We start from the raw sequence: 16,011 nt of genomic DNA on the forward strand, positions 1-16,011 counted from the left end.
ATAATAAAAAATGAAAAAATGAAAATTTGCACATCCCACCTTGAATGGTTGGGGGACACAGAATGAGCGCCTGCTGAAATGAATCGTTGCATCCAAACTGACCACTTCCTGTCTGTAGTGTTATCCCAGGGTGCATCACTGAGGGGGCTGATGGGGCTAACCCCTAAAAAATAAAAAAAAAATAAAAAGGGATGTGACTGGACTATTCTGTGGTATTCAACTGATCAACAATAGAATTCATCAGCCAGTAGATGGCGACATTTATGCCAGGAACAAGAACAGTCACAGCCAGACAGAGCCCAAGAATATTTTACTTGTAGAGATTAGTGGGTTCATCTAATAGAGAATGTCACTTATCTAAGAGATTGAGGCTCATGTGGCTCACCTGTGGATTATCACTCTAACCTATAACTTGTGATCAACTACAGAGGACGATCAAGATACTGAAACAAAACACGTCAAAGGCCCAATCTATTCCTAAAAAGCTCCCTGAAAAATGCAATTAATAGGATTTCTATAGGCCAAAGAAATTAAATGTAAATTAGGATTAGCACACCTTTTTAAATTAACACACTATTAAATCTTTATAAGAGCAATTTAAAGAGGCTCAGTAGAGATGTATGTTTTTTTTTTTTTTTAAAGCTGGATGACTAAAAGACACTGCAACAGCTCAACTTGCTCCTTGAGACAGGCCTGGGAAATAAACAAAGAACAGTCGAGCATGTGCCTCTGCTTCAGCACTCGCACTGCTCTCGTGCCTGGCTATAATCACATTTATTGAATAACGAGAACTAGGCCTATATTGTTCTGCTACAGCTCCTGCGTGCAGCCCAGCCCCCGTACACATGATAGTAAACACAAAGCAGCCTTTCACAGGATAATACTAAAAAAGCTGCAATGTTTTCCTCTGAAAAATCCCCCTGAACAAGAAAGATTTACCATTTACTATACTGCTCAATGGAAACAGTCACCACCACAGCTGCATCATTCTGCAAGTCATGTGTGTCCCTTCATAGGGGTTCAATTCTGAATGGGAGTGAAAGAGGCTGCTGATACCATCCTTATATTTGTACTGATGATGAGCCTAAGTAGTCACCATTATATTCTATTACAAGTAATGTGTCATCTTTTCATCTTTCATTCTCAGCAGGGTGGCTTGTGAGTGAGGCCGAGATGTTTTGCGGAGTAAAGATCTAATGGCAAAAAAAAGAGGAAGAAGAGGGTCAGCTCCTTTTTTTCTCCTCGGCAACAACTCTGATTTGCACCGTTGCCATGACCTCAGAACACATGACGTGATTTTGTTGCCATGACAGCAGTGCTAAGACGCAATAAGACAAGGCAAGTCAGCATACACGAAAGCAATAAAGGCAAGGAAATTGTCTACGTGATCAGTCTTCACAGGAGCAGATGAACTGAACACACTGCATGTCGATAACCAACACCATCTGTGATTATTCTATCATTCAGATATTCTTGTCTCTTTTTTTTTTTTTTGCAATTTCCAGTTCAGGAAACAGAAAAATAGAAATATAATTGATGTAAAATTGTTACATTGATGACTTCTCTGTTTTAAAATGGTTCAACTTCTCTGAGCTGGTGGTTAGTTGTAAGATGTAAAACTCCTGGTGCACATTGATGAAAATGGCAGATGATGATGATGTAAACGCATCCTCAACGACTTACTTGAGCATGGACACCGGTCATCTTGCTGAAGGGGTGGTTGACTGAGGCAGCAGCGGTTGTGGTCACAGGTCTCACAAAAGGACCTTTATTTCTGTTGGCCGCCTCATATGCACTGGGACGAGTCCAGCAAACATCCATGATGTGGAAACATGACTTAACACTAGGGGCGAGAGAAAGAGACGCATGCGATTATGTAGCTATATAGGGAGGTCAGATTGACAAGTCTGAGAGTGGCAGGGATGGCACACTCACTGGTTGCTATGGGGAAAGTCGAGCAGATGTTGCATCGTCACGAAGGGATGTGTGAGGGCTTCGGCAGGGGCGATCCTCTCCTCTGCATCAATCAACAACATCTTCTTCAGCAGGCCTACAAACTCCCGGCGGTCTGCCTTCTCTGCCAGCAAGTCACTACCTTCCAGATTCATCACCAAGTTCACCTGCAACCACACAATCATTTTACTGCTCAGACATCTCCTCAGAATAAACAGACACACCTTAAACAGAGTAATGAGTTTAAAAACTAATGTACAAAAGGAGGAATGTTGCAATACAGTGCATTATTGTGAAAAAACGGATTATTCTCAAACTTCAAAACCATAAGTCATTATGAATAACGAACGATGACAAGAATCTGCCATGACTTAAAAAAAAAAAAAAAAAGTACAACCACTGACAGTTGCCAGGGGAATTTCCACCTGTGGTCTGTTTCTACAGAGAATAGTGAGTGAAACCTGAACCTTCGTTTTTTAAATTAAGGTTCAGCATTTAACCGATGGGAAGTAAAACTCAGAGGAGCTCTTTTCTTTGCCATTAATAAAATCTGTATGCTGTTTTCTCTTCATGTGGACTTCCTCTGGTTAAGTCCTAGTAACCTACATCCTCTAAACATTTGATGTTGAACTTCCTTTGAAGCATATTGTGGTCTGAGCAGCTGAACATACGTGCGCTATGTCATCCAAACAGCTGAAGATGTACTTCCTCGCTTCCTTTGATTTCATTCCCGTCTCTGTCTCGTGCTCATCTGTTGACTGCAGGGGGGGGAAGTGTTGAGTGAGAATACAAGAAGTGAATTGAGCAAAGCAGTTACCATGTTATGTTATGATGTATACAATAGTTTCTGTTCTTATAAACAAGTTCATTCATGTAGGAAACAGAGAAACTCCTCTGCTCTAACGCAGCCCCTTTCATTCTTTAATTTCTATTTTATTAGTGGGCAAATGTCTGTCTGAAATGTGGTTTCAGTTCTGTGAATGTTTTGGTTTGTTTCAGGAAAGACATTGCTTCTTTATTAGGAACTCTGAGTTTGCCCAATTATTTTTTACCATTCATGTTGTAGAGAAACAAAAAAACAGGGTGGAGTTCAGTCGTTTAAGCCAATTTGTCTAGACAGCAAAAGTTGTTATCTAGACTGACTGTGTCGAAACTGTTAAGATCTAGATACTTGTTAAACAAGATTGGGTATAAGTTTACGACTCAACCAAGTATGGCTGCCGACCATGGGCTTAGAGCTATACCCTTAGGGATTTACACACTTGTTACGGGTAGTCACCCAGCCGCCTTGGTTTCCAAATTTCTCTGGAAATTCAGGGGAGAAAATGTAAATACAATGCAATGATGTCAGCTTTTTACAGCAGCACCACAACAGTTTTCAACTACACCCTCAATTTTACACACATGACTATTCCAGTCATACTTGGTCATGATTTCATAAAGTCTCGTTTTAAGTAACTACTGCTCACCTTTAGTCTCCATGCTGCATAAGGTGAGTCAGACTCTCTGCAAAAGAACCGCGCCGTCTTTGTCCCCGCATTTAATAGATGTTCTCCTGGCAAACCTTGTGTCTGAGAGATGTAGCGAATCTGTTGGACATACGGAGGGAAGACAGGGAGAGAAGAGAACATGGGAATCGTCAATTATTTAAAAGAAAAAACCTGTATAACCAATTTATGATCAACATTTATCTTACTTTCAAAATATCATTTCAACAAATGCTGTTTTCTTCAAGGTTATTGGTTATTTCTCAATCACCACAGCACTTTATTCTAATGCTAAACACTTTCCCACTCATAATAATTTACAAAGTCAGTCACAGTGACGTTACTCCCTCAGGGTCTGAGTTACTTACGTGTGCATGAATGTGTAAAGAGCAGGGGCGGCTACAGACACCTTAAAAATGTCACATTCCTGACAAACAGTTAGACCCAAGACTGCGTGAAGCCCGTGATTATGATCTCTGAAGAGGTGTCAGGGTCTTCACATATAAACTCAGATAACAACGTTCCTATGGTGTCAATGCCAAATGCTTTGCTTGGTAATGATGCTCGTCAGTCAGATGCTGTGAGGCAAGAATGTCGCACACAGGTTTATGAGAAGAGACCAGTGAGAAGCCTGGCTGACGTCAATCACACCCAAGTGTAAAGGACAACAACCGTTAGAGATTCAGCACTGTTCACAGGCAAGGAGAGAGAAAAGAGACACACACTGGGAGAACAGTGAGGACCGTGAAGAAGTCACTGGACACATTCAAATGTGAAAGATAATAGTTCAGAATGATAAAACTTCGAAGTCCATCTCTCTCTTTTTTTCTCAAACTGAAATCTAAAGGTGAATCACAAAAGTTACGTACGTCCTCACCGCTTAAAGAAAAGTAAAAAGTGTATAATTTGGGGAACCTGGGGGAAAGTACTGAGTGAAAGTTGGATAAACATGACTCATGTAGGAAAAATAAACAAATGAGTTTTCTGATGTGATCGTGCTGACAGTCACACACGATGATTAAAAAAAAGTGGGATGTGGGGGCCGGGGGCGTGAATGTTTTCGGCTTCTGAAGGGGAGCACACCAGAAAAAGTTTGAGAACCACGGCTCTAGCCAGTGCGACGCCTCTGCGCTGGTTTATATTGGTTTGTTGCTGAGGCGTTAATGCTGCAGTGTGACTGTGTGTGGGTGAGGCTTATGTTCACGTTAGAGGGCTATTGATGAGGTTAGGATACGCACATGCGCTAGGATGACGATTGTAAGATTCAGAGCTGATGGTGGAGATCCCCTCGCTTATCTAAACCACACTGACTTCCAAGAATCATAAAACATGTGTCAAGAAGCAAACCTTTTTGAACCGTCTTCTTCATTGTCTTTGATAATACATGCTGAAACTAATTCCCTCTTATTTTGCGTCATGCATTCCAATCACTATGTATGAAGCAGATGAGCACTGCTGATACCGCCCTCAGCCCCAGCAAACTTTACCCTTTGACTACATTCTTCTTTCTCATCTGTAGCGTCGCTGCCGTGCAGTTCTGCAACATCATGTGAATAGTAACAGACACAAAACAAAAAACAAAGTCGGCATGTGTGGGTGGGAAAATTCTTGTGACGGGAAAACCCTTATTTTTCCTGGAAGGCGTGTCTCTGCAGAGATCTGACAAACCAGTGAGATCACTGGTGCAAAGCACTGGCTTAAAAAGAAACAACAACTATCTAGCGAGCCCGGGCCTGCTACAGAGCAGACAGGAAGCAAAGGCAGTCTTTATTTTATGGCACTCCAGATAACAATACCGACTGTGCAAAGTTGCATTTTTAATGCTCTCCCTCATTGCCATAAGTAAAAGTACAGCTCAATTTAGAATAATGTACTCCGCTCCCTCCTCCTACGTATCCAGTGTACAAAGAATCTCCTCCACATTTGTGACACTCGGGCACAGTTTGTACCAGCACACAAACAGGAAAATTCCTACTGGAGCCTTGATGCTTTTAACTACCTCTAACCCAAATCCCTTTTGCTTGCACTGACCCTGCCTACATCCTATTACACTAGCAGATCCTCCAAGTTGCCAGCTAGGCCAAGCCCCAAGCAACAACAAAAAAAAAACACACACACACACACCATAAAAAGTCAGCAAACACACATTGCATTATTCTGTGCAAAAGCATGCATTGACCCCCATGGTTGCACCACTTATACGGTGCCTGAGGAAACAAAAGACAGGGGCAGTTAAAGTGATAAACAGAGCAAAGATGTGGGGAACTGCATAACTCCCATGACAACAACACCTGGGCTAATCAGCCAGTCATAATGAGGCTCTGGGTGAATGGTGGAGTCTTCACATCAAAGAAGCGAGCAGCGTCCTGCTGTGAAGGGAAAGATGGTGTGACTGGGGGATGAGGTAAGGGAGACGGAGGAGAGCGGGAGGAAGGAAGGTGGAACAGCCCGAGTTATAAATACAATATGCTGTGTGGGATGGAACAAGACCCCCATGCAGAAAGATAAGAAGAAGAAAAGGGGGGGAAGAAGGGGGGGGCGGGGGCGGCCGGAGCCCCGTCAGCTCCAAACAGCTCACCCTGTGCCCCCTGGATGACATCTCACACCAGCAGTCAGCTGCCTAGCTGTTTACTGACATACAGTCAGTTGGCTGTTTATTTAAAGTGATAGAAATTTACAAGCGTACTATTTTAAAGTTCTGTTATATATACTGTATATATGAGAGCAATAGTACAGGGAGAGCCAAGTTATGTTTACCCTTTGAAACTCACTTTGTGTCACTTGTGAAAGCCAATAAATGAACAGAATAAAGCTAGAAAGTACGATCCTACGAGTGCTAGTATCAGTGCTAGATACAAAGGGTGACAACTGAAATCGAAAGTTGGGTTGGGTCTTTTTTTTTCTTCATTAACATGTTTGATTAGAACTGAAGTCAATTCATTTCACTTCTTAAAACATTTCTGTGTTATTTCACTGTCACCAGTCAGGTTGTCGGTGAGTGTGAGAGAAGATGCTTTGTATTTTTAATGCTGTTCCAGTTCCTCAAATGCTCTAAACCCCATAATGACTGATGCAAATGAATGAATAGGAATATATGATGTGTTGAAAAGAACTCTAGCTGTCTGTGAATGCACAATACTCTCCCCTCAGTATGAGAATAAAATCCCCAAAAAGCACCAGAAACCAAAATGAAAGTCATGAAACTTTTTTCATTAGTGCTCCGGCACTGGCTGGTTTTCCCATTCACTGGGCAATTCCATGAGCAAATGGAGAACATTCGAGTCAGTGGGCAGACTCGACAAAGAAAGATTTGGGGGGAGGGTGTGAAGTGTGGAGAGTGGAGAGTTCAGTCACATAAGAACTGCAGTCAAAAAATCACAGGGATTTTGGAAATTTGTCAAGCCATGGTGACTGCACCAGGGAGGGATACCCCAGGATGTGCTGCAGACTAAATACACAACTGTTAAAAAAGGAGAGGGTAACGTGATAGATCTAGCAAAGCTGAAATCTTAAACCAATTTCAGTTTTGATTTCTGTCAGTGAATCACTCAAAGCCCTCCACCCCCCATCCCCTGCTTTACTTAGATTTGAACTCAGTTAGCCATTTACATACAGTAGGCTTTGATTTCCACCTGATAAATACACTGTGCTGCATTCCTCAGGTTGTCTCTTGGTTCTTATCTGGCTCTTTATTTCATTGTCTCTCAAACTGCCAGCCACTCTATGCTAACTTTATCCCATCCAGCCCCCACACGCACACACCCTCAATCAGCTCCGAGCGTCCCCTTACTAAATTGAGGAGACTCCCCCCAGATATCTCTCTAAAGCTGCTTTGCGACATGCTGACTGGCTCCTGCAAAAACAGATTCATCATATTTAGACTGGTGTGCTTCTGCGCTCAAGTCAAATCTCTTTCGGAGGTGTTGAGTTATCTCTCCTGTCTCGGGCCTGGAGAAAATGAAAAATGATACCAGACCATAAAAATACTTTGGTATGAGTGCAGCAGCGTGCAGTGGGGCCGAGTGCCGTGATATAGGGTACTGCATAGGACAGAGTGGGATCTGACTGAGGCTCTTTTGGCAGGCTTTTGACTAGATAGGGCTCCGGGGCAGGAGGGGGGGAAAGCCGCTCAGCATAAGCCCAGATCAGTCTAGTCCTGGGAAGACACTGTCAGGGCTGCACTGGGAGGAGCAGACATGCAGCAGTTCTTAACAGACATAGCATCAATCACAAGAACATGCCTTTCTGCCACAGACGCCAGCTGACAGAGTCCTCGGGGTAGGTACATCTCCAAGGATCCGGCAAATTGGCACTAATTTGTTACTGTAAGTCACTTGAGCCCTCTGTCACACTCCTCATTCAAACAAAGTGTATCATGCACTAAGGTTTTTCTTTCCCTAAACCCAAAACGTTTCTTCTCTCTCTCTCCAATCCATGCTGTCTTCATACAGAAAATCCCTTCATTAAAGATGGCATTAGGCCGAGATTTCACACAGATTAGAAAAAAAACAACCGATTTGTTCAAACAGTACACACTGTGTGTAATATTGCATCCTACCTTCAAATCATTTGGCCTGAACTGTCCTATTAAACGTTCCTACTGTCTTTTTAAGCCTTTGTCTGCATCTCTTTCCAACACTTCTTAACACTTCTTTCAAAGAGATTTAGACCGAAGTCATGAAGGATCACATATCCTGCAAAACCCTCTCCTTAGTGGGTTTGCAGCTTGATTGGAAAGAATATGAAGTAATGGAAAAGGGAGAATAGGAGAGGGGAAACAAGGGGAGAGGGAGAAGAGAGCAGAAAAATAACAGACTGGGTGGAAACAGAGGGTGTAGCACTGCCTTCACAGCAGCATGGCTAATGTAAGGATGGGTGGGAGGCAAGAGGGAATAGAGGGAAGGCCCGAAGTAAAATGGAGCACTATGAAAAAAAAAAAAGCTTTTCATGTGGCGATGATGAAGAGAGGACTGAGTCATGTCGAAAGTAGAACTAGAGAGATGCTGGAATGACTCGCGAGAAAAAACCTGAAAGGAGAGCGGGAAGCGCACAGGGGTGGGGTGAGTGTGGAGGAGAAGCAGGAAGTCCTGCGAGAGAAGACGGTTATTTACCTGGTCGTACTCCAGAGCCCCAGGGTAAAGGGGCCAGCCCAGAAAAAGCTCAGCTATCACACAGCCTAGGGACCACATGTCTATGGCTTCACAAAACGGCAATCCCAAAATAATCTCTGGAGCCCTGTGGAACAGACAAAGCACACAACTGTTAGGCTACAGTGACAAAAATAACATTTCATGTAAAAGCATTTAAACGTGAGGTAAGGCTGTAGGAAATAAAGTTGAATATAAATGTTTTTGTGCCATCTTTAGATCCTATATCTATAAAATGTCATACAGAACTGTGCATACAATCCATTCATCAACAACAACTTTAAAACAGTGTTTTTCCCATTTCAAAACTCATGGATGTTTTGTTTCTGGCTTTGGAAGATGATGTCATGAGAAAACAAATATCCATTATTAGTAATGTCATGGAATTCCTGATGATGGTCAGATTAGATTGTGTGGTTCATGTGTGTAACGGCGCCAAGTGATTCGTAAGCCAGTGTTGGGCTTGTGCTAGTCGCCAAGCGTCAGCAGGCTGAGCCAGTGGGTTAGCAGGTCAGCCAGGCTGGGATCAGAGCTTTGACAGGCTGTTGTATCGGCTCTAGGCTGATGGGGAATAAGAAGCACAGTCACTACTTCTTCGCCTACACGCTGGCTCAGTGTTACTCTCAGTAACTCCATAATAGCACTGTAATACCATGTCACAGGAATGACTAGTGGTGACGCAGGCCTGTCAGCTCCAATACAGGTAAGACATGTCAAAGACGGACATGGCTGTCAAGAACCCGATGTTTAGGACACACACACCACACAAAGCCTATAAACAGTGACAGTGCACAGACAGCATGAAGCAGCTTTTTTGTTGGATTTAAGTCTTTCTGTGCAGGAGTGTCTACAGTGTCAGTCACAGACTACATATCTGTAGGACAACTCAGACTGCTGCCTGTGGACAACCAAGGTCTATTTTCACACATGTACTGCAACCCTGAACTTTTGTTTTTGTTTTTTTTTTGTCTAATTCTGCTGAACTGGACGTTAAATGGAGCCATCTTCTTGGTATAATGTCGGAGCCGATGTACAAAAAGAGTCGGTCGTTGAGCTGCCAGTGAGGAGCATGTTGATTGATGGTCCTATCCAAAGGCCTTGTCTCCATCCCACATCCTCCACATATGTGCCACCTCTCACCTAAACCATAATGAACATAGTATTTTATCTGTATGTGAACACATCGCACACAGATCATTTTCTATTCTGTGTTAAAGGGAAACTCAAGACTATGTCTGAACCTGACTGTTCAGACATCATATGTATAAGCGGGTTTACTCTGCATTTCATTTACATCAATTATTTTATGTGATAATTAAAGAAGCATGTGTTTAACCCTCAAACTATTTGTGTTGCTGTTACACAGAGCTTTACACGCTAATGAAGGAAATCCTGCCCTTTCAAACCGAATGTTTGTAAAGTGATCTGTCAGACCGCCACTCTGTGACGTCCTTGGGGCCATATAGGACTGAATGGCGAGAGACAGGAGATCCATATGGACGGCAACAGCATGCTTAAGATGCTAAAATAAGTTTTAGCCAATTTTATCGCACGGTCAAAACAAATGCATGCAACAGCTGGTGCAATAGACGGCATAGCGGTCGAGAACCGACCAGACAGCTATGCTAACCATTCCAGCCTCACAGGCATGTCCTATTTATAAGGAGCAAGTTTTCCCTGGAGGAATGAGGAGCGAGAGTGAAGCCACGTATCAACGCATGCACTTGCATTCATCAAGACACACAGCTGACGTAGGGATATCCTGTAAGGCTATAAGTACAACCTGAGCACCGGGCATCATCCAGTTGCTGATGTAGTTAAGAGTCAACCATGTAACCAAAAACTCTTTCCAGCTCCGGCTCCTGTTCATTTATTACACCCTACGTACTCAATCAATTACAGATGCACTGCATTAGAGTTAACAACAGAACACTTCGGTATTATAGTCTTTAATAAGACCACCGGGTTAAGATCGCCCTGAGCCGTCTCCAAAATCTTGCAGCATCAACCAAAACAACGATGCCAATGAAAATAGGTGGCTTAAGGTAGAGCAGGCTGAATGGATGTTGCCATGGTTGCATGGCTCTGTCCTAATCAACGCAACTCAAGCCTCGCCGCCCTCCTGTGAAACCAAATCTGTTTTCCATCCTGAGGATATGACGTACGCTCTGAGGGGCCACTGAGAACGCTACAGGACTCAATGTCCACTGACACGTGTAGGAGCTCCAGAGGGAACGGGGCAGGTAGAACAAAACCATTTAGCAAGGTGATGGACACATGGACACACACACACACACTCCCACTCAAAGGGGTGAGTGGGTACAGACGATGAATGAATTGTAGCTATTAGATAAATTGAATAATGAAATATCACAATTACCATATGCAATACCCTGATGCTTCGTAACTGCACATAAACAGGCAGTGACTCATCCAAGCACATGTCTGCATTATGTGTACACATTATATACAGATAATGTACCATTACAAAATCAATGGTAAGTGGTACATACAGTACATGACTGTATGAAAATAAAATACTGAACAATAATATTGTATTTTTGATCAGATGGATTGATTTGTGAACACGATGGATGTTCACATGACCATCTGTCCATGCTAAATATCAGGTTTCTTAGACTTCTCAATCTCAACATGATACTAAAGAGTGATCGGCAACAACAACAAAAACAACTGAGGCTGCATGAATGCATGCAACATCAATACTTTAACTATCCATTAAATGCAGTCGATCAGTCTGTTTCTAATGCTTTAATGTGCTACATATGCACGAAGGCTGAACATGTTCCTCCTCGGTCACAAGACAAAAGGCTGGTGTGTCTGGTGTGTTGACTGATAGTACTCCACTGTGCAAAGGTTGGAAGTGAATGTCTATGAGTGAAACCTGAGTTGTCTACAATATCACCGTGTTCAAAGGTTTCTATAGAGCCTCATTTGTTATCGGTGAAAAACACCTTCAGAGGCAGCAGAGGGGAAAAAAGACACATCTTCAAAGAGCTTTCTCTGCCTGCAGTGTTGTCAGAAAGCCCCCCCCCCTCTTTTTTTTTTCAAAAAATAGTTCTCAGCTCACGTCCAGGTTTTTTCCAGCCTTTCTATACAATAACATTTTAGAGAGGTTCCTTTAGTTGAAGAATTAAAAGAATTCTGGAAGTTTTTTTCAATGGTTTGCGCTCTTTATGATTTACGAGACTTAAACTAAGTATGGAAAATTAAGTTCAATGATTTTGTACTATTTTGGGTTATGCGCTGTACAATTCTTTATTTTGTTGTGATCAGAAATCTAAGTGTACTAATTAATTTCAAATGTCTGTGATCTGATACTATTGTATTAATGCGTATATATATAGCGTATATATATTTTTTTTTAATTTAATTTTTTAAGGTAAAAGGGGTAGGGATATATAAGCTTTGGCTTCAACCTTTAACATTTAACATTTTGTTTTAAGTGAAGTCAATGGACCCATCACTAACAAACCCCTACAACCGGCTAAGCACACAGGCACAACACCGGGCCCAATACGACTCCCTCACACTCCAGGTCTGACATTCAAGAGCAATTACAAAGTAAAATCCAAACAAGGCAGAAGCAATTGTAAGACTTGGTCGCCTGTTTTCTCCTCACAGCCTGAAGCCTCGACTATAATTTTACTGCTCCTTTGTGGATAGGATCTGACCAATCAAAGCCCACGTCTCCCTGGTCAACAAGTTCAACAGTTTGTTCCCGTCGTCTCAAACAGCTGCTTCCCTTCTTGCATGCAACTCCTCTTTTCTTCCTTCTCTGTTTGTTTGTCTCTCACCCACAGAGACTGAGGCACAAGGCGATGTTATGTTAGCAGAAACAACACAAAGATGATGCATGGCAAGACTCCAAAAAACACATACACACTATACGGTGCGCCCTAAACTGAACTGTTGAGATTCAGAATAAGTTGCTTCCTCTTATCCTGAGAACTTCTATCAAGGCATTGATGAGAGATTTCAAACTTTTGGCAGTGTGGCTAACTGTTCCCTTCACCTGGCTAAACATCAGTACAGACACATCTCTGAGCTGTAGTCTGTACTGTACAGACACAAAGTCAGTATGGATCTTTTTCTCTATCTGCAGGTAAGAGCACAAACATAAATTCTCCAAACTGTCAGTGTTTCTTTGATATGCATGTGTGCTAAATGTTTTTTTAAAACTTTTATCTTATTTTTATCTCACCTGGAAAAGAAAAAAAACAAAACACTGGAGCCAGTCACACATCTTATTATTTGCAAGAAGGGGGCATGGCGGAGCGGAGAAATTATCTGTCTCTATTTCTTATTCATGGCCATTATCTCACAGTCCAGAAATAGTCCTCTGATCCTCCCTGCTCTGTCATCACAGGGAGGAACCAAGTGTAAAGTGGCATCGAACCAGCTCACACAGAGCACAGCAAATAAGAGTAGCTACACGTCGGGGCTCATTGTCGCTGCATGCTTGGACGACGGGCCCTTTCGCTAAGCTTCTCCTGGTAAATAAACTCAGCTGGGCCATATACTGCAGTTGGCCGAAGCTTTGGGCCACGAAGACAAACTGACAACACGGTGACTCCATGATGGAAGAATGGAGTCTTACTGCACGTCTCTTCCAGGAAATGTAATTCCACATACTCTCAGAGCATCCTGCATTATTCAGTGGAACACAAAGGCTGTGTAGCAAAGGCAGAGGTAGCACTTGCACTCTGATCTGCCCAGATCTTAGATTAAGGATACAAGGCTTTAGACACGTTTTACAGATATAAACCGCTCAATGTGCTGACGCAGAGCCAGGTTTTAAAAAAAAAGAAGAAAAAAGAAAAAGAAAAAAGCTTTTTTCCAGTCCAGGTGGACTAAAGTGTCTTCTGTGCAATTTCACTGTTTGAATCGAGTTGAAATGATTTTGCAAAAACTGCATCTGGGTTTTGGTCCATGACACCAGGGGGATAGAAAAACAAATAGTTTTCTCCTTGACATGCCAGATAAATGATTCACAGTCCAACCTGGTGAGAGTTTTATTTGATGTACTCAATTTTACTAGTTTATGAGGACAAATGAATTCTGATAATGACACACTGCAAGTACATAGCTACATATAGCTACAGTAACACATGACAAACAAGCCACAGTTTATTTCATGAGAAGAATCTCTCTGATGTTTACCAGATCACACAGCAAATGGAGCAGGCTATCAGCAATTCACAGCCTTGACAACAAAATATCTCTCTCCATCGTTCCCAGCTATGTAGCCTTCTGCTATTTCCAAGGTGAAATCTTGCCAGCACTCCTAGAACATTTCACCCCAAAGACTTTTAATTTCTGAAAAGAACAACAAGGACTCTGAGACCTTCTGATGTACAAAGTTGATCTTGGATTTGAAGCACTTTCTACCGTTTTCATTTTCTCTATTGTGTTTGAACTTGCGCTTGTTAAGCTGCCACCTCAGACAGGCACGCCAGGCATGTTTCACTTTCAGCGGCGCAGTCATATCGCTGCACACCGTGTTAGTGAACCACAGCTGCTCACCGTGGTACTATCATGAATGCTGCAAAATTAATCAAGCAGAATACATATACCATAGCACATAGGGAAAAAAGCCTACAGCAAAATGCTCACTGTGGTGAGTCTCTTCATAACAGTAACACAATATTGTATGAAAACAATTTGCACAAGACCAGCAAATTCATTCGTTACTGGGAACATGAAGCAGTGCAGAGGCTGCTCATGACAGGCACGTGAAACCAACCTCAGTCCGACAAAGATTTGGATGAGCAATGAGACTTTCACATGTGAGCACAAGTTGGAGATATTGCTGTGACCCTTTAGCTTAGTTGCCTTCCCTTATTGTAGCTGTAAATCCTCAGAGCTTAAGGTAACAATCAATAATAGAACCACTGACTGGACATAACAAAGTGGAAGTGAAAACCAAATGTTCGTATCTTGTTGGTAAAATACAACATGACGCAAAAACAGTAACATGAGAAGCCTTGATGAATAATTTAGATGCTTACTAACTAACAGACGGCAAGCCATTGCAAGCTAGTGGGGCCGCATGAATAACAGAAAACACTCATTACCCACTAACCCAGAGACGTTCATAAGAAGGGAGGTGTTTGTGCACCCACAAGTTTACACACACACACACACACACACACAAAATGTTTTTAGGACCAACCTCTGGGATTACTTGCTTGTTCTATAAAAATATCAGATCTACTTTCCAGGGGAAGATAATCCAGTAGTCTTAGTTCAAATATTGAATCAGTGGATAGGAGAACTGCCAACAGGTCAGAGGTGTAGGTTCACTTGGACAATCTGGAGCAGGTCTTTGAATACAAACAATTTAATAGTCACAATGCTTTGGCAAGTCAAAATGTATAATTCAATTAACTGTTGACTGTAGTAAAATTAAATGGAAAGTTAAAGAACACTTCTGCCAAAGTAAAAACCTCCAGTCGTTCTGGAAAACCTGATCTTGTAATGTGTTTCTAATTATTCCACTAAATTACAGCATTGTAAAGCATGAGTCGATTAATTAATATGAGCTGCTTGCTTTCAGTAAAATCATGAACATGAAGGCACAGCTTATAAGACAAAAATGTTTTTGAGGACTGTTTCCTGGTGAATGGCCTTTCTGTGCGTGCAGCAGTAATCAACAAAAAACAAAACTCTGGAAAAAATTATCAAAAAATGATTAATCCAAAACCTTTATAAAACAAAATTAGGGTCTCATTTTCAAGTTGGAGCTGTGATTGAGCCCAGAGAGTTCCAGCTTAGCTGACTGTGCAAACATGGGTGGCAAATAACAAGTGGCCGCTGGCCAAATGGTTGTAAACTGCGGAAGCGGCAGGTCTATCTGTCAAACTTATGGGTCTGAGCAGCTGATAGATTGATGTATCCACCAGGCACTGAAGAACACCAGCCAACACATACGTACTGCTGCACACATACCCAAATGCACACAAACACGAATGGACATGTGAAAATCAAAACAGCTGACGTTCGAGCTAGTTGACCTTGAACAAGTAAGTGTGAGCTCTCTCTAGTATTTCAAGCTGCCCTTATTTCATTCTGGCTGTCTATGTACTTCACCATCTATAGAAGTCACAGCACACTGGCCGGTGTCCCATGAGCTATTTTAAGCAACCCTTCACTCTCAGCCTCAGCAACGCTGCTCCCTCACCGTATGCTTTGCATTCTCCTGTTTGTGAGGGGATACAAACTACAGAGGGACACAATTTTCACTTTACATTTTTTAATCCATGACCATGTTGTAATCCAGACTTCATCCTGTGAGAAACTTATTGAAAATGCATCAAAACATTAAAATCTGACAGTCCACAATCAAAGTTAATTATACCCTCTTTCTAATTACAGCCTATGACTGAGCCTCTTAGCATTAC

At 42.2% G+C, this 16,011-nt stretch overlaps 1 protein-coding gene across 2 annotated transcripts in view; it reads right to left on the reverse strand.

Moving 5' to 3' along the window:
* The window catches only part of hipk3b (homeodomain interacting protein kinase 3b), a 40,656-nt gene that overhangs the window by 9,352 nt on the left and 15,293 nt on the right, over positions 1-16,011 (reverse strand). For both annotated transcript variants that reach the window (XM_085762970.1, XM_085762978.1), the window contains 6 exons: positions 8,552-8,675; positions 3,423-3,542; positions 2,625-2,711; positions 1,936-2,120; positions 1,684-1,843; positions 40-163 (listed from right to left, as the gene is read on the reverse strand). In XM_085762970.1, coding sequence (XP_085619096.1) covers positions 40-163; positions 1,684-1,843; positions 1,936-2,120; positions 2,625-2,711; positions 3,423-3,542; positions 8,552-8,675 — 800 coding nt within the window. The remainder of the gene's footprint in view (positions 1-39; positions 164-1,683; positions 1,844-1,935; positions 2,121-2,624; positions 2,712-3,422; positions 3,543-8,551; positions 8,676-16,011) is intronic.

The sequence above is a fragment of the Trachurus japonicus genome, chromosome 3 (genome assembly GCF_045865225.1).
Source record: "Trachurus japonicus isolate A0001 chromosome 3, Traja_1.0".
NCBI lineage: Eukaryota > Metazoa > Chordata > Actinopteri > Carangiformes > Carangidae > Trachurus > Trachurus japonicus.